Raw genomic sequence first — 19,129 nt, 5'->3', positions numbered from 1 at the left:
GTCTGTGCAATGATAATACCTGGCTGGAGAAATATGTCCTTGCGTATATCTGATTTTATATCTGAATGTAACTTCACACCACCCACTTTTGTCTTGTTCCCACCTACCGACAACCCTAAATGCACTGGTTTATGATCTTAGGCCATTTTCTCTCAGACTAAACCTACATCATAGGGTTCTTGAGAGGACAGATTTGAGGTGGGTTAGAGGAATGGGAAGAACCCTACGTGATGACTTTGTGGAGGAAAGGTGAGCTATAAAATAGATGCATACATTAAAAGCTAGACTGTACTATGAGAAGTGTGGGTTTAGCTAGCCCTGAGCTAAACTGTGCCTCACTTTATACCTATCAAAGGGGTGTGTTTTTTTCCACTCTCCAGGTATTGAGTGTCAGATTTCTTTTGCAGAAACAGAATGTGTGCCTACGCCCCAGTCAATAAGCTAAGTAATAATGTGCAACCTTCTGTTACAAAACAACACAATGACATCCCATATCAGTTAAGCCACCAACACACGTTAGTCAACAAACAATTTTTTTATTAGCAAATCACAGATCACCAAAGCTTTGATGCAAAATGACATAAGAACACATACAGATTTTTTTTTTTTAAACTAGACTATGAAATACATTTATAACATGACAAATCAGAATGCACTGGGGAAAAAATTCCTAATCAAACCTAACAGAAAGAGGTAGCTGAACCATGATAAGAATTTATACTTAATTTCACTTCAAGTTCATTGTAGTGCAAACTTTTGCTTGTTTATTAATTCATTCATTTTTAAAGAATGCTGTACAAAGTGATGTAATTTTGCAATTTCACAGGAGGTTGGCTACCTTGGGGCGGCTTAATTTCTGGCATCTGAAACATTTTATTGTTAATGCAGGGCTAAGACAACTGAGACCCTCCAGATGTTGTTGGATTGCAACGCCATTGCCCATACTGACTGGGGCTAATGGGAGTTTCATTCCAGCAACATCTGGAAGGCCAGTGGTTCCTCACCCCTGGTTTAATGGGATTGCTGAGGAGCAGCAACTTAACCTATTTGAACTTTGGCCTGTTCTACACATGCAGACTAGCTGAGTTGTTGAGAGTACTGCAATAGTAAAATGGGCACTCCTTCCATCTCTGATATTTAAATGCGACTGCTGCGGCATATATAGCTAGAGCAGTACGAACCACACGAAAGAATGAAGCTTCAGCAGGCTTAAAAATACCAACACCTTAAAATCTGCAGAACAACAATAAATTGTTACAAAAAGCCCTAAAAGGGGCGGTGCAGTGTGTGTGTGTGTGTGTGTGTGTGTGTGTGTGCGCGTGTGTGTGTGTGTGTAAAAGATGTAGGATTAAGCATGTTCAGTGACCAATGCTGAAAAAAATGGAAAGTAGGTAGAAAGGGAAATGGAGTGGACATGGAAATGAACAGGAAATGTTAATGCTGCAACATTTTGTTGCATGCCCCACCTGTACTACTACAAACAACAGGTGAGGTGCCATTTTTAAAAATATACATTTCATTAAACAAACCAACATAACTCATTGCATGTAGAAATCTTATACAGCAGAAACTGGGTTGGGATAAAACCTACTCCCCCAGCCAATAGGCTAGTTTTCTACTTGCAGGGAGTTCCTAAACCAACCAACCCTTAAAGGAGCATTCAGACATGGTGCAGTGCAACTCAGGAACAATCTGCCACCTTGTTCTGCTGTTTGTGTAGACTAGGCCGAAGCCTTGACAGAAAACATTTCAAAGCATAAAACACTGGTTTTGCTACACTACGGCTTTGTAAACCTTTTCGTTGCTCAAAATTTACTCTCAAACATATTTTCAAAATCTTCTTCAAAAAGTAGTATATGGCTCATGAAGTCTGAGAAGCTCATAAATAGCAACTAACAAAAGTATTCAGGCACTTCAAATCCAGGAGTTAAGTCATTCTTGTCGTATGAAAACTTCAAAGTTTAAAGGAACAACAGACATCGACTTTGCCAATGCCTGTCCAAGTTTTGTGGTCTCTAGGAGACTGTACGTCAAAACATCCTGAAAAACCAAGAGAGAGACTGAGGCAGTTCAGTCTACTAACTATCACAACTGCATATTATTAGATTTCAGGTTTAAAAAGTCTCTGCTGATTAATTGTATGACTTTTTAAGGCTCACTCAGGAATTCCACTGGCACTACCCAACAGAGGGAATTCTAACAAGAACCCCCTGGTCCTCCTCTTCATTATTGCAACAGACCAGTTCACACTGGTGGTGAAGAGGAGAACATCCCATGGCTGCTTGCTCACTGATTCGCCCCTGCCTGAACAGCACACAGGTGTGAGCAAGTGATGAGGAAAGGGAGAAGCAGAAGCAACAGCAACAGGTTGCTATGGTGATGAGGAGGCAGACTCACTCATTGAAGGAGGGAGGCCTTTGACAAGCGCCCCCCCCTTAAAACCCCCATCGAACTGGCTTTTGTTAGTCTTGTAAGTGGGTAAAGGGCTGCAGCCCAAAGCTACGCTCTTTCCTGGGAGCCCCACTGAACACACAGCTGGCCCTACTTCTGAATAAACATGAATAGGACTGCACTGCTAGAGCTGCAAAACTTTGCACAGGAATAAAAACAACCATTCTAAAAATAAACATATCATCTCTCCCCCCCCAGCCCCCCTCAAAATACATGTGTGGCGGCAGACAGCATCTCAGCAGGGCGAGAGAAAGAGGCACCCACCACATGAGGATTTTGAAGTCCGTGTATATATTTAAAAAAATTCCTTTTTTTTATAAAAAGTTCTTTAAATATCTGCAGCCCACTCCATCAGGGTCATCCTCAAAATCCAGTAAAACCTTTTTCAAAACAGTTTCATTTAATGGATTAATTTAAATATTGAATCGTTGATATTCTACCAATCTTGCTAAGTACCATAGGCTTAATATGCATTGCATGCTTAAGATTCCCCCCCCCGCCCCCGCCAGATATAGCATCTCCTCTGACTTGGACTATATTGAAAGATGGCCTGAAGGGGGTCTCTACCAATTAGGGCAAACTGTAGAGGTGCAGAACTGTAAAAAATCATGATGGCAGTGGCATCATGAGTCCCCTTATTCAGCCATTCTCAATGTCACACAGAGAGAAAGCAACAATTCTGTGTTTCCACCCACAAGAAAAGCTGTTGTCCACATTTCTTTTACACACCCTTAATGGACCTGCGCCAAATTCTTACGTTACCAATATGGCAACCTTCCTAGTAACCAGTGGTTACCAGTGGTTTAACAAAAAATAGAAAAGATTTGGGCAAGACCCATCCAGAGAAGATAAATATAACTCATTGCAGGCCAAATTTTCCATTACTGGTTACATAAATTTATTCAGCTCTGCTATATGCAAACTGCCATTGTCTACCTCCCAGAAAGGTCTTCTACCTGAGGAGGTGAGATTGGGCGCACACAACCAAACCACACAACTGCAGTGTTGCTTTGCTCCCTATTTGTGACTGCATATATTTAATGAGTAGCTTCACAGTACAGTTTTGGTCTCGACACATCTTTGGTTTCTTTCAGGCAAATGCGCACACAAAATTCCGGCCACTTTTGAATGAGATCATTTCCGTTACTGTTTTTCTTTTTCTTTTTTACACTATCACTTGGAGTGGGTGGGAGGGAAACCGGCACAAAAATCCACAGGTGGGAGAAAAGTCTCTGAGGACCTAGTGCTATATAATGCCTGGAGTTACATAGTGCAACAAGTGAGGAAATGCATCAACCAAAAGAAAAGAAAGACAGGTTTGCATAAAGTACAACATGCCGATTTACATACGGATGCATATTTGGAAATAACAACAACAACAACAACAACAACAACAACAACAACAACAACAACAATTCATTAAGCTGAACTTGCATCTTCAAATAGAGGTCTTCAAATGCAGAGAAATGTCCTCCAAAATAGAACACAATGGAGATTTATGTAGAAAGCAGTGAGTCAGATTAGTAGTGTAACCAACTTTGACTTTTTTCATGGGCATTTTCCTCAGTTGCTTTCCACAATTGCTAGAGCACAGCCAATGAGGAGGCGGAGGTGGAGATTACATCCTCTGCCCCAGTTCCCAAGTCTGTTGTAAGCTACAGATCTGTAAGTACTTGGAGAAAGGACTTTTCTAATGGTGGCGGTACTGCTCTGGAATCGCATCCCCATTTAGGTCCACCATATATCTCTTTAAGTGTCATAGGGTTGCCCCTTCTTCGAGGAGTCATTTATGTAATAGTGCATTAGTGGCAGATTTACACTAGGCTGTCCACATGTCAGGCCCTTTTTTCATCTGGAACTCACTGGAACTCAGTTCTGGCACCTCTCAGGTGGGCGTCATTGCCATAGTAAGAGAATAAGGGAGGCATTCATGGTGAGTTCTGGCACCTCTTTTTCTAGAAAAATAGCACTGTCGTATGCTGTTCTGCAACAGTTGTTCTGGGATGCTCCTGCAATATTATTGTTCTATTGCTATTTGGAAGGGTAAAGGTAAAAGGCCAACTCTGGGGTTGCGGCGCTCATTTCACTTTATTGGCCGAGGGAGCCGGCGTACAGCTTCCGAGGCATGTGGCCAGCGTGACTAAGCTGCTTCTGGAGAACCAGAGCAGCGCACAGAAACGCCATTTACCTTCCCGCCAGAGTGGTACCTATTTATCTACTTGCACTTCGTGCTTTCGAACTGCTAGATGGCACAAACAGTACTGAAAGCAGAATCAAGTAGAATCACCCCGATACCATCAAGAGCACAAATCGTCATGAATGCAGAATAAAAGGAACGTCTGTAGGGATCCATGTTCATTCTTCCAGGCTTTCGGCTATTATGAACTGTTTTTGATTGCTATACCCCGCATTTAAGTCTTCTCCTTTGATCACATGTATACGTATATATAGATCTCATGATACCTTTGCACCATCTTGTTTTCAATCATTGCCTACTTTTGCCATTTTTATTTCATATTTTTGTAAACTGCCTTGAGCACTCCAGTAGAAAATAAACAGATTTTTTAAAAAATAAAATAAATCTGGCAATGCAATCAGTAGGAGTGCAAATATTAAATAAGACATTTCACCTGGTTTTAAGGACAGGTTTTCATCATGAGTCTGGAGGAGGGGAGCAGTGCACGGTGGCAGCAGCATTTCAACCTCCTTCTTTGAAGTTTAAAAAGGGTCAATGTTTCTGCACATTAACGTCCATCACAGTAGTTTTCAGCCCCAGAACAACTCAATCTCCCCTCCACCACTCCCCCCAAAATTTATACAACTGCAATGCATTTCCATTTGCAATGCAGACCTCATGTAAGAGCATTTCAGAGAACTGCAGTAAAACCTGTCCAGAAATACGTTAGGAGGCATCCAAACCACCACCAGCCTCACAGTACAGTTAAGATAAAAGATACATGCTTTTAACAAGTGATGTTGTTATCACATTATCTAAATAAAAACAATGCAGTTTTGCAGCAATTGGGAGCCGGAGGATGCAGGTGTCAGAAAGGCAACAAAGGAAAGGGAATGTAGGAGGCTGCCTTAGAATAGAGTCAGATCAATGGTCCGGCCAGCTGAGTATCATCTATGCTGACTGGCAGTGACTCTGTGGATTCAGGCAGGGGTCTCTCCCAGTCCTAACTGGAGATGCCAGGGATTGAACTGGTGGCCTTCTGCATACAGGCAGATGTTCTACCACTGAGCAATGACCGTTCTCCAATTTAGGAATACATTCCCAAGGAGAGTAAATTGAGAATTACCAATGGGAGAGTAACACTGATAAAGCCAGTGGGAGCAGTATCTCAGTCTGTTACTCTCCTGTTGGCAATGCACATAATCTTCCTATGTGGAAAGTTCTTTGTGTCCTCCTGTTGCTGCCATCCAACCTGTCCCCAGTATAAAGGCTACAAAAGAAATGCTGTAAAAGAGTCTCTTCAAAGTGGTCTGCAGCTGTTTTGTGAACAGCTACCTAAGAGCTCAGCTTGGCTAAGCCACAACATTCATTTAGATCAGAAAAATAAGAGCAATCCCAAAGCAAACTGTCACAGCAAGCTTCTCTAAACAACAATATGAAGGACAATGTGTTATGTACACCTTGTTCCACTGTCCCTGATCATTGTTCCTTTGACCCTCACTGCTGTCCTTGAACATCCTTTTAACAAATTAAATGTCAAAACAGGATTTGTACAGATATTATCTGATTCCTGGTACCAGGTACAGATAATTCTGTACTCACAGAAAGAATTGTAAGTACTATTTTTGGTGTGTTTTTTTTTAAAAGAGAGAGAGAGTAGGAGAAATCCATCGAAGCATACCTTGAGACATCTTCAAAAATTACAGGGTTGGATCCAGACTTCAGTGGCAACCCAAACCCCACTTTCCTAGATGTAAGTCCTATTGAATCCAATGCAACTTACTTCTAAGTGGACTTGGTTAGGGTGGTGCTGTTAGTCATGCCTTGAACAGACCCACCTAAATTAATCTTAGGTTAGTCATCATGATAATGTCACATTCATGTCAATGGGTCTGCCCTAAGTATGACAAAGTCTGGATTCAACCCATTTAGGTGCCATTTAGACCTTCCACAAAATGTAAAAGCAAACTAGTTATCAAGCATGAGACTGTGTATTATTAACACTCCCACCCCCCATCTTCATGTTCATTATTAAAAACACTATAAGATAGCAAAACAGCCAGACTTCTATGAAGAATACACACAGTCTTAGGCTATGATCCTAAACACACTTTCTAAGCTAATCACCACTGAATGTAGCAGGATTTACATTAGAGGATCATGCTGTGAATTTGCAACTGAAAACCAAATAAACATTTTTAGTCCAAAATAATACTAATAATATCCATCAAAAACTTGTGAATACTGTTAATATACAGATTTTTTTTTTAAAAAAACCACACCAAACCAGAACCCTTTGAAATATGCCTTGAAATGAAACAGCACGATGGCTAGTTATTTCAGCTTCACATTAAACCAGAAATATTTCAATGCATCTGTTCCCAGATAAAATAAAATAAAAATTTGGACAAACCTTTTAAAAAATTGTTTATAGCAAAAAAGAAAAAAAGGAAAAAAGTTCACATCTGTTTTGTTCACTTTCATTATGCATATATGTAGAAAGATATCTATATATTTATGGAAACATTGGTAATTCTTTTTGAACTGAAGAACCAACTCAACAACATTAAGGCTGCAGCCCTTCAGCGTGGAAGTGAAGACCTGTCACGCTTTTCAGGACTTACTTCTGAGTAGAACGTGCTTGGGATCGTGCTGCATGCTCCCCGCACAGTAGCTATAGTTTTTGCTGTGTTGATGTTAGAGCCATTTCTCGCTCCAAAAAAATCATTCTCTGTTAACACATCATTGCAACTAGTTAAAGGCTCTTCCACCCTTGAAGCTTAACGTTGCAGATCTTGCTTCAGCTGGCGAAGAGACAATGAGATGTAATAGCAGGTGAGAAAGTTCAAGAAGTCATCAGCGTAAGGAAACAGCCGAGAGACGCTCAAGTATTCTAACAGGATTCACAGGATCTCTTGCGCCGCTTATCCTCATGGTCCCGGGTTGGCCATAAAGTCAAGAATGCGCTTGATGCCGAGGAGACGGTCTTTCAGGGATGTCATGGCAAGAAATGGGAGCTGGGCTCTGCTCTCAAGAGGAAAGACAGCAAGGATCCACCAGCACCAGGCAGGACCATTGGGGTTGCCCTGCAAGGAAGAGCAAGCATTATTGTTAACAGCCATGGTTAATAAATGGAGAAAGTGGCAGGATGGAACCCCGTATTCAGGAACCGCCAACCTAATTGTAACATCTCAAATTAAAAGGCAACGTACCGTATTTTTCGCTCTATAGGACACACTTTTTCCCCTCCAAAAATTAAGGGGAAATGTGTGTGCGTCCTATGGAGCGAATGCAGGCTCCTTGGCTTCAGGGATAGTAATGCGAAGCCTACCAAGCGCAGAGGGAGCGCTCCCTCCGCGCTCCGGAGGCTTTGTGTTGCTTTCGCTGAAGCCTGGAGAGCAAGAGGGATAGCCGCCTGAAGCCTTTGGAGCGCAGTGTGAGTTCCTGCTGCGCTCCGCAGGCTTCAGGTTCCTTTTGCTGAAGCCGGGAGAGCAAGACTGTCCGCGCAGCCTGTCCGCTGCTCTTTGGGGCTGGCGGGGGGGGGGGGGATAAGACTTTTTTCTTGATTTCCCCCTCTAAAAACTAGGTGCTCCTTATGGTCCGGTGCGCCTTATGGAGCGAAAAATATGGTATATAACAAGATGAATAAGCTTAATATAATTAAATAACTGAAACTAGACCCAAGGTAAAATACACGCAAAAATGCAAGGATGGCGTGCAAAGCATCACTCTGTTCTAAACAGTGCACTCCAAGGGTGAGGAATAGAGGAAGCTGCCTTATACCAAGCCAGACCATTAGTTCATCTAGTTTGGTGCTGTCTACACGGACTGGCAGCAGCTCTCCAGGTTTCCAAGGTTTTCACACGCCCAGGCCTGCCTGGAGACGCCTGGGATTGAACTGGGCAAATTGAGTGAGCTCAAATTCTTGTCCCTGCCGGAGTGTTACATCCTGTACCTACCTGTGGATCTGAATCCTTGGCAGGCATTGGACCAAAGTGACCGAGGATACGGCCCTTGAGCCCTGCACCGAGGGCATCAAACCACTTGTAGGCCTCGTCATATACAGACTCGTGAAGGAGCATCAGCTCAGCACATTCTGCTCCTTGCACCTGGAATCATAGAGTTGTAGAGTTGGAAGGGGGACACAAGGGTCATCTAGTCCAACCCCCTGCAATGCAGGAATCTTTTGCCCAATGTGGGGCTTGAACCCATGACCCTAAGATGAAGAGTCTCATGCTCTACCAAACTGAGCTATCCCAAGACGTATCACCAGGGAGCGTCAGGGGAAAAACAGTTTTAGAGGGATTCTAACAAAGAAACCCAGGCACCTGGATTAGTTGTCAAGATTGTAGGCTGGATTTGGGATGCTCAAGTCAAGGCATTCCTCACTGAAGCTGGCCTACCTCACAGGGTTGTTGCAAGAATAAAATAGTATACCACAATCAGCTCTTTGGAGGAAAGGGGGCTATGAAATGATACTGGTAATAAATAATTGATATTAAGCAGCTGCCTTTACTGTACTGTTTTTGGCACCTGCTATAATTTATTATTATTATTATTATTATTATTATTATTATTATTATTATTATTATGCAAGCCTACCCAGACATGTGAATTTGACATGTAGTTTTATTTTATATATGTTTATCTTTGAACCTGCTGGTTTTATTTTTAAAAAATATTCCACCCAACTTACATTAACCAGTAATTTTAATGTATATATTTATGTAAACCAGGTAGGTTTTGATGAAGCAGTATATAAATCCTGTTAAATTAAATCAAATTAAATTAAAGCAGTAAGAAAGCATGGATATGTCAGGAACCCAGAATGCAGTGGTGGCCACGACACTGAATCAATAGCCGCAGGTCCACTGGCTGAGGGGCTTGACTGGCTTTCTGGCTCTGAGCCAGATACTGGGGCCCACTGAACCAGAGAGTGGTAGGCAGGAGACCACTGAACATCAGGACTCCACAAATTAGGGTCTGCAGAGCCAAGACCATGACAGACACTTTCCCTGAGCCTAAGGAACAAAGTAGACCTGTTACTATCTTGTCGGTCAAATTGTCAAGGAAGGACACAAGACCACATCCCTACTTTGCATCAGAGAATCATAGAGTTGGAAGGGACCCCAAGGGTCATCTAGTCCAACCCAATGCAGGAATTTCAGCTAAAGCATCCATGACATATGACCATCCAACCTCTGCTTAAAAACCTCCAAGGAAGGAGAGTCTACCACCTCCTGAGGGAGAACGTTCATGGCTCCCTGCAAAGAATTCTAGGAACTGTAGTCTGTTAAAGGGGCTGAGAGTTGTTTGGAGACACCACAGAGCTCTAGTTTCCAGAGTGTTTTAACAACAATTCCTATTCCCAGGGAACTCTGGAAGCTGTAGCTCTGGCACATCGAGTCAATGCTCACCTTCTGATCTTCTATGTACTCAATGTCTGCGGTGTTGTATCCATCGCGTTGGCCATGCTTCAACACCTTGAATCTCCTCTTGCCAATACTGTCAACCACAGATCGGCCATCAGCAAAGAACTGAACATTTTTTATCTCCAGCATACAGCCATAATCTGCAAATCTGTTAGCCAGAAAGGACAAGGTAAAGAAACAAGAGTTACTCTTTTCTGGCCGCAGTTTCCACAGGTCAATGGTGAAGATATTCAGCAGTCTACTTCAGACTTGCTCAACTTGGTGTCTTTCCAGACATTTTAGGATTTCCCCCAGGCAGATGGAGCTTGTGGTCCACAGAACCATAGGAAGCTGTCTAATCAGACTATTGATCCATCTCACTCAGTATTGCCTACAGCAGGGGTTGGGAACCTCAGGCCCAAAGGCCAAATGTGGCTCTCCAAGCCTCTCTATTTGGCCCTCATGACTCTCTCCACACCACACGCCTCATTGACCCAGCATTGCAACCTCATTGAGTGTTGGTACCTGTCAGGGCTGGGTACCAGGAGCAGGTCAGTAATAACTCACACGGCATCAGTGTGAGCTATTAAAGGAAAAAAAACAGCTCAGGAGGCCAGGCCTAGTAAGCACAGCTGGTGGATCTTGCCCCATAAGGGAGTGGCAAGGACTGTAGGTCCCTGCCTTCCCACAGCTAAGTCTCCTCCTCCTCCCGGGTTCTTCCAAGGAACCTGAGACTTCCTCACCTTCTGTATCTCTGCTCTGCCCTCTTCATATCTCTGTGGGTACTGGGCAACCAAGATGGAGGGGAGCTGGTCACAGCAGGAAAGGGAGACTACTTGGCTTCTTCTCTGCCTCTTGGCCCCCCTCCTCTACAGCCTCCTCTTCTGCCTCAGATTCTGGACCGCTCTCTGCCCCAGCCTGTTCCTGCTCACTAACCCCTGTTGCATCTTCAGCTTCCAACACCTCCTCCCTGCACTCTGCCCCCTCTTCTCCCTCTGTCCATTCACCTTTGCCCCACCACCACTCCACAGGCTCTGAGCCATCTTCCCTTGGGGGTTCCTCAGCTGGTTTCTCCCACCATTCCTCTGTGCCCAACCAGTCCATGACAATGCCTGGCTGGAATGTGCCCTTGAATTTTGATAACGCCTCTTGCTTCCCTGGGTGGAGGAAAGAGTGAGTGTGCGCACAAACTACCCTGTTGTACAAAGGCAAAATGTTCACCTGTTGCTCCACCTACATTTTCCTCTGGTACTACCCACCACTGGAATTCAGCCCCTGCCGGGAAGAGAATGTGGCCCCTAGGCTCAGGCAGCTTATTCCCCTCTGGTCTATGCCAACTGGGAGGAGGTCCCCAGGTATTCAGAGAAGAGCCCCTCTCAGCCCTACCTGGAGATGCAGGAAAATTGTGCACTACCACTGCATAGTGACCCTTCCCCCCCATGTCCAAAACATCTGGAGGGACTCATGTTGGGCAAAGCTGGTCTAGCAGCACATAACAGCATCATGCTCTCTGTCACTCACCCTCTGACAGGGTCCCCAAGGCACATCCCAAACTGCTTAGTGCCAGTTTCCATACATCTGCGGATCATCAGTCGGTAGCATGGTTCAAAGATGTGCAGCGGGCAAGGGACGGTCGGATAGGCCATCGTGCAGACAAAGATGGGGACATTCTTATTCAAGCTGCAGGACAAACCTTTGGGTTAAGACTCTGAACATGCTACACTTGCTCACAATGCAAAACACAAGAGAGGCAGAGTGTGGAAGAGGGGCAAATATTAAACTGACAGAGAGGGCGGCGATCAACTCAGAATATCGTTTGTTTCTTCGTATCATACTAGAGGGCAAGCCCGCAGTTCCTGGTTTTTTGTATCGTTTTGCGAATCTACTAGATTTTTAGCTGTCATCTGCATTCATATGTGGGGTTTACAGTGGTACCTCAGATTACATACGCTTCAGGTTACATATGCTTCAGGTTACAGACTCCGCTAACCCAGAAATAGTACCTCGGGTTAAGAACTTTGCTTCAGGATGAGAACAGAAATTGTGCTCCGGTGGCACGGCAGCAGCAGGAGGCCCCATTAGCTAAAGTGGCGCTTCAGGTTAAGAACAGTTTCAGGTTAAGAACTGACCTCTGGAACGAATTAAGTACATAACCAGAGGTACCACTGTATTGTGTTATTTTTTCCTGGCGCTTCTGTCTCGCTTTCTATCATTCCTTTTATGCTGCAGCATCTGTTGGTCTATGGGACTGTGGCTTTTTGATCAATATACTGCAATGGAACACTAGTTTTTAAATGGTGAGAAAGAAGTGTATGCTGGGATGCCGCTTCATATTTAGTCACACACAACTCCTGCTATTTTCCAAGTTAACAGGGTTGCAAGCTGATTTTCTCTCTCTCTGGAAACAATGAACACGGAATGGGTACTAAACTTCCACTAGATTCCCAGGTGGGTTTTTTTTTTATGTTGTGGGAAAGATCATAGCCATATTCAGGCCACACCATGCATTTAAAGCAGTATCATACGACTTTTAATGGTCATGGCTTCCCCCAAAGGAATCTGGGACTTGTAGTTTAAGGGTGCTAAGAGTTGTTAGGTGACCCCTATTCCCCTCACAGAGCTACAGTTTTCAGAGAAACTCTGGTAATTTTAGTTCTGTGAGGAGAATAGGTGGTCTCCTAACAACTCTCTCTCTTTTTTTTATAAGATATTTATTAATATCTTTTTAAAGTATTACAATAAAATGAAAAAATAACAATAACAAAAATACAAAATAAAAATAATAAAAAACACACACAAATTTTCCATTGCTTATTTTCCTTTAGCCTGTTTCCCAGACCTCTTCATACCTCCCTTTTTTGTATTCCACCTCAAACTGTTGGTTCAGCAAATCCTTACCATTATGTTTTTACCTATTTATAACCCTTTTTTCATATTCTCTTAAAGCATTACAGCTGGAAACCACTTAATTTCTATCCAACATCATTCTAACATTCGTTAATTTTACAGTATTTCTGTAGATAGTCTTTAAATTTCTTCCAATCTTCTTCCACCGACTCTTTTCCCTGGTCTCGGATTCTGCCAGTCATTTCTGCCAATCCCATATAGTCCATCACCTTCATCTGCCACTCTTCCAGGGTGGGTAAATCTTGTGTCTTCCAATACTTTGCAATGAGTATTCTTGCTGCTGTTGTAGCGTACATAAAAAAAGTTCTGTCCTTCTTTGGCACCAATTGGCCGACAATGCCCAGAAGGAAGGCCTCTGGTTTCTTCAGGAAGGTATATTTAAATACCTTTTTCATTTCATTATATATCATCTCCCAGAAAGCCTTGATTCTTGGGCACGTCCACCAAAGGTGAAAGAATGTACCTTCAGGTCTCCTAACAACTCTCAGCACTCTTGGCAAACCACACCTCCAAGGATTCTTTGGGGGAAGCCATGTTTGCTTAAATCCAAGAACAGGGTCCCTCTCAGAGAAAAACAGACTTCATTCTTAATGAATCCTTGCTCCTGGCCTGCGAGTGCTCCAATTGGAGAATAGCCTTTACCAAAGGTGTCATGAGCTTTGAAGACACTTGAACTCAGGAGGCAAGAGAGAAATGGGCTAAGAGGAAGGCGCGCTTGGCAAATCCACGCTGTGATCCACTCCCACCAGGAAACCAGTGTCCCCACAGTGGAAGGACATGTGGATCCAGAATTGGCCTCCACAGTCACTTACGGACTCACTGTTAAGACTGTGCTCATGGAAGACAATCTTACTCAGCTACGAGTGATAGCCAACACTCCCCAAGGGTGGTGGTGGGAAATGTTTTAACACCTCCCAGATTTTTTTTGGGTGGGGGGAAGCCATGATTGCCTAAAGTAGCACCACAGTGTTTTAAATGTATGGTTTGCATGTGGCCTATCAGGTAAGGAAATGTAAACAAAATGTTCTTCTTTGAATAATAGGTTTGGAATTGCCCAAGAAAGATGTTAGATTGTTTTTGTATGCCACAACTGCTGCTAGAATTTTGCTGGCTAAAAACTGGAAAATACAAGAAGTGCCAACAGTGGAGGAATGGCAGATGAAGATGATGGACTTTTGGGAACTAGCCAACCTGACCGGAAGAGTCCGCGACCAGAAGGAGGAGGAACGCCAGGAGGAATGGACGAAATTTAAAGACTACTTAGCTAAATATGCTAAGATAACTAAAACAGAAATACTTGCAAGTACCAGACTGGCCTAGGATTTAAATATGTGATGTTATAGAACAATCTGTTTAAAGTTAAAATGAAAAGAAAGAAAGATGTTAATTTACTAAGTAAATGTTATGTGAAAATAGTTTTGGAAAACTGTTACAATGATATACAGAGAAATTCAGCCAGGGGGATTCAAAGAAGTAACCCAACAATGTTAACAAAAATGGAACTATTACAGTTAGGATCTATGTTTGTTTGTTTGTTTCCTTTTTCCTTTTTTGATGTTTGTAATAAATTTGGAAAATCAATGAAAAAATTGGGGGGGGGGAGATAAAAATTTGGAGAAAATAAAAGAAAGTGAGAAGAAATTGAGGGCAAAACCAAAGTCGCAGGAGATCTTGAGAGAAATAAAACTATATCAAGTACAATATATGGAAATGATGAATCAGGAAATAGAATGGAAAATTAAACAAATGAGACAAAAAACATTTGAATCAGCCAATAAATGTGGGAAATTGTTGGCTTGGCAAATGAAAAAAAGACAAAAATTAAATACTATTACAAATTTAGAAGTGGAAGGAAAGAACATACATAACCCAAATGAGATTAGAAATTGTTTCCATAGGTATTTTAAGCAATTATACTCACAAGGGCCACAGAAAGAAATGGACATAGACCGATTTTTGAAGACAAATGGATTACAAAAAATCTCTCAAGAAAGTAAATTAATGTTGAACTATAAAATATCTGAACAGGAAGTAGAAGGTGCCATTCAAAATATGCAATTGGGCAAATCTCCAGGACCGGATGGACTGACTTCTAGATATTATAGATCTTTGAAAGAGTGGTTATTACAACCTTTGAAGGAAGTCTGCAATGAAATTCTGGAAGGGAAGAGGGCACCAGAGTCGTGGAAAGAGGCGTATATTACACTTATACCAAAAACAGAGACTGAAAAGACTCAGCTTAAGAACTACCGCCCTATATTGTTACTTAATGTGGATTACAAAATTTTTGCTGACATTTTGGCCAAGAGATTGAAAAAAGTATTGATGGAAGAGATTCATAAAGACCAAGCGGGCTTTCTCCCGGGAAGACATTTGTCTGATAATTTGAGGAAGATAATTGATATTCTGGAAAAACTAGAAGTGAATATAAACACTAAAGCAGTTCTGATATTTGTGGACACTGAGAAAGCCTTTGACAATATCTCTTGGAGTTTTATGAAAAAGAACCTACAGGGGATGGGGGTAGGCCAAGGTTTTGAAAATGGTATAGGTGCAATATATTCTGAACAAAAGGCTAAATTAACTGTAAATAATGTGGTGACGGAAGAATTTAAGATAGAAAAAGGGACACGACAGGGGTGCCCAATCTCCCCATTGCTTTTTATATCGGTCCTGGAGGTTCTGCTGAATATGATTAGAAGGGACAGGTTGGTTAAAGGTATACAGGTCGGAGCCAAACAGTACAAATTGAGAGCATTTGCAGATGATTTAGTATTGACGTTACAGGAGCCAGAATCTAGTACTAAAAGGGTTTTAGAACTAATTCAAGAATTTGGTCAAGTGGCAGGATTCAAACTGAACAAGTCAAAAACTAAGGTTTTAGAGAAAAATTTAACACTGATTGAAAGAGAGAGGTTTCAGAATGAGACAGGTTTGACTGTGGTTAAGAAAGTGAAATACTTGGGGATTAACATGACAGCAAAAAATGGGAACTTATTTAAAGATAATTATGAAAAATGTTGGACGGAAGTGAAAAAAGGCTTAGAAATTTGGTCAAATTTGAAGCTTTCCTTGTTGGGACAAATTGCAGCTATAAAGATGAATGTATTGCCTAGAATGCTGTTTTTGTTTCAAACACTGCAAATTGTGGACAAGATGGATTGTTTCAAGAAGTGGCAGAAAGATATCTCTAGATTTGTCTGGCAGGGCAAGAAGCCCAGAATAAAATTCAAGATATTAACTGATGCAAAGGAAAGGGGTGGATTTGCCCTGCCAGACTTTAAACTTTACTATGAATCAGCAGCATTCTGCTGGTTGAAAGACTGGCTGCTTCTTGAGAACACAGACATTTTGGATTTAGAAGGTTTTAACAATGTTTTCGGGTGGCATGCATATTTGTGGTACGACAAGGTTAAAGCACATAAAGCATTTAAGAACCATATTGTCAGGAAAGCTTTGTTCAATGTTTGGATAAGATATAAGGATTTATTGGAAAATAAAACCCCAAGGTGGCTGTCACCAATGGAAGCAAAAGCCCAGAAAAAGTTCAATATGGAGGCCAAATGGCCGAAATATTGGGAAATTTTGGAACAAGAGGGAGATAGACTAAAACTGCAGAGTTTTGAGAAACTAAAAAACAAAGGGCGAGATTGGCTTCATTATTATCAAATAATGGAGGCATATAATTTGGATAAAAAAATTGGTTTCCAGGTGGAAAAATCAAAATTGGAAACAGAACTGTTAGATCCCAAAACTAAGATACTTTCAAGAATGTATAACTTGCTGTTAAAATGGAATACGCAGGATGAAACGGTTAAATCTGCTATGATCAAATGGGCACAAGATATGGGTCACAACATTATGTTTGCTGACTGGGAACAGTTGTGGACCACAGGTATGAAATTTACGGCATGTAATGCCTTAAGAGAGAATATTATGAAAATGATATACAGGTGGTACATTACCCCAGTCAAGCTTGCAAAAATATATCATTTGCCCGATAATAAATGTTGGAAATGTAAAGAAACTGAAGGTACGTTCTTTCAGCTTTGGTGGACGTGCCCAAGAATTAAGGCTTTCTGGGAAATGAGCTATAATGAAATGAAAAAGGTATTTAAATATACCTTCCTGAAGAAACCAGAGGCCTTCCTTTTGGGCATTGTCGGCCAATTGGTGCCAAAGAAGGACAGAACTTTTTTTATGTACGCTACAACAGCAGCAAGAATACTTATTGCAAAGTATTGGAAGACACAAGATCTACCCACCCTGGAAGAATGGCAGATGAAGGTGATGGACTATATGGGATTGGCAGAAATGACTGGCAGAATCCGAGACCAGGGAGAAGTCGGTGGAAGAAGATTGGAAGAAATTTAAAGACTATCTACAGAAATATTGTAAAATTAATGAATGTTAGAATGATGTTGGATAGAAATTAAGTGGTTTCCAGCTGTAATGCTTTAAGAGAATATGAAAAAAGGGTTAGGTAAAAACATAATTAAAATGATGTTGGATTGGAAATAAGTGGTATTAGCAACAAAGTTAATAAGAATATGCAAAAATGAATTGATAATGGATGAAAATACAGAGTTATAAAATGTTAAGATATAGAGTTAAGATAAATGAAAGAGGGTAAGGATTTGCTGATTTGATTATTTAAATGGGAATACAAGAAGGGGAGGTGTGAGGAGGTCAAAGAAACAAGCAAAGGAGTTTTAAGTTATGAAAAATGGAATTGTTTTTAATTTTTCTTATTTTTTCTGTGTTTTTGTATGTTGTATCTTTATTTTTCTTTTTTATTTTATTATGTGTTCTTGCATATTTGTTTTTGTAAAACTTCAATAAATATTTCTTTAAAAAAAAGAAAAGAAAAAATGGGGGGGGGCGGGAAGGAAATGTAAAGAAAATGGAATAAATGTTGTCTGAATACAGCAAACACAGCAAAACCCAACCAGTGCAACCCCAGCTATCTTGATGCAGTCAAAATTAGGGATGGGTAGGTCCAGACTCCCGCACAACACAACAGTTTCCAACAGAGTAGGCTCTTCCCCGCTGCCCAGCTAAAAAGAGTGGGCAAGTCTCCCCCGGGGGAGGGGTGTTGGTGCATCACATACAGTGTAATCAGTGAGTACATCAGCCATATGAAACCCACGCACAGCTGTACACATTGCTGAACCTCTCCAGCAGCGCATGGAGGGTTATTCAGAACTAGCCGCCCCCCCCCAATCTCTTGTCCTTCTCCAAACACCTGTTTATGATCTGTTGGGCACAGAGGATTATCTTTTCAATGTACTGCTGACGAGAGAATCAAGGTCGCAGCTCGTGATCCCTTATCTTGTACCAGGATGGCACATCGTGTTCCTACCCTTTCCGCTCAGCTGAACAGAGAAGGGGAGCTTGCAAATGCAGACTTCTGCACAGAGATGTTGCAGGAGATAGGGTACCAAAGCCTGCTTGGTGTGAGAGTTCTGAGCAGTGCTTTTTTCTGTGGGGATGCAAGCGTATGAATACCCCTAAACATTTTGTGAATCTTTGTACTTTTGTCCATTTACTGTATTTATTTTTCCCGATTTGAACTATAAAATGGTATTTTTTTGAGTCAAAATGAGAGTACCTCTAAACATTTTTTAATTAAAAAACCCCACTGGTTCTGAGAATGCTAAAAGCTTATGTGAATCCCCTCTGGAACCAGAGAGAGATTCAAGAGAAGACTGATAGGCTTTATAATTATTATTGTTGTTGTTGTTGTTGTTGTTGTTGTTGTTGTTGTTGTTGTTGTTACTGTATTATTATTATTACCAGCCCATCTGGTTGGGTTTCCCCAGCCAATCTGGGCGGCTCACAGCACATTTCCAAAAATACTAAAACATCAAACATTGAAAACTTCCCTAAACAGAGCTGCTTTCAGATGTCTTCTAAAAGTCAGCTAGTTGTTTATTTCCTTGACATCTGAAGGGAGGGTGTTCCAGAGGGAGGGTGCCACTACCGAGAAGTGCCAATTTTGCCTTGGTTCTGCTGCCACCATCTACCTGCTCCTGCCACTGCCTGCTCTGGCCCATCCAGCATGGCAGAGATTAGGCACTGCCATCAGCGCCACAAGGTCTCATGAGATTTTGGGAGAAATCCTGCCCCAAATGGATGCAATCTAGCCCCAAATCAGCACAGATAGAGTTGGCACTTTGCCTGT

General features: G+C 41.8%; 1 protein-coding gene across 3 annotated transcripts in view; it reads right to left on the bottom strand.

The window, feature by feature from the left end:
• Window positions 1-516: 516 nt before the first annotated feature.
• Window positions 517-19,129, bottom strand: part of LONRF3 (LON peptidase N-terminal domain and ring finger 3) — a 48,939-nt gene continuing 30,326 nt past the window's right edge. For 2 of the 3 annotated variants that reach the window (XM_083595726.1, XM_083595727.1), the window contains exons 9-12: window positions 11,560-11,718; window positions 10,045-10,207; window positions 8,587-8,736; window positions 517-7,713 (exon numbers count right to left, since the gene is read on the bottom strand). In XM_083595726.1, coding sequence (XP_083451852.1) covers window positions 7,558-7,713; window positions 8,587-8,736; window positions 10,045-10,207; window positions 11,560-11,718 — 628 coding nt within the window. In that variant the 3' untranslated portion in view covers window positions 517-7,557. The remainder of the gene's footprint in view (window positions 7,714-8,586; window positions 8,737-10,044; window positions 10,208-11,559; window positions 11,719-19,129) is intronic. The other variant, XR_014543654.1, reaches the window with a different exon arrangement.

Source organism: Podarcis filfolensis, assembly GCF_964270895.1.
Source record: "Podarcis filfolensis genome assembly, chromosome: Z".
Lineage (NCBI taxonomy): Eukaryota > Metazoa > Chordata > Lepidosauria > Squamata > Lacertidae > Podarcis > Podarcis filfolensis.
This window is presented reverse-complemented; position numbering and strand designations above follow the sequence as displayed.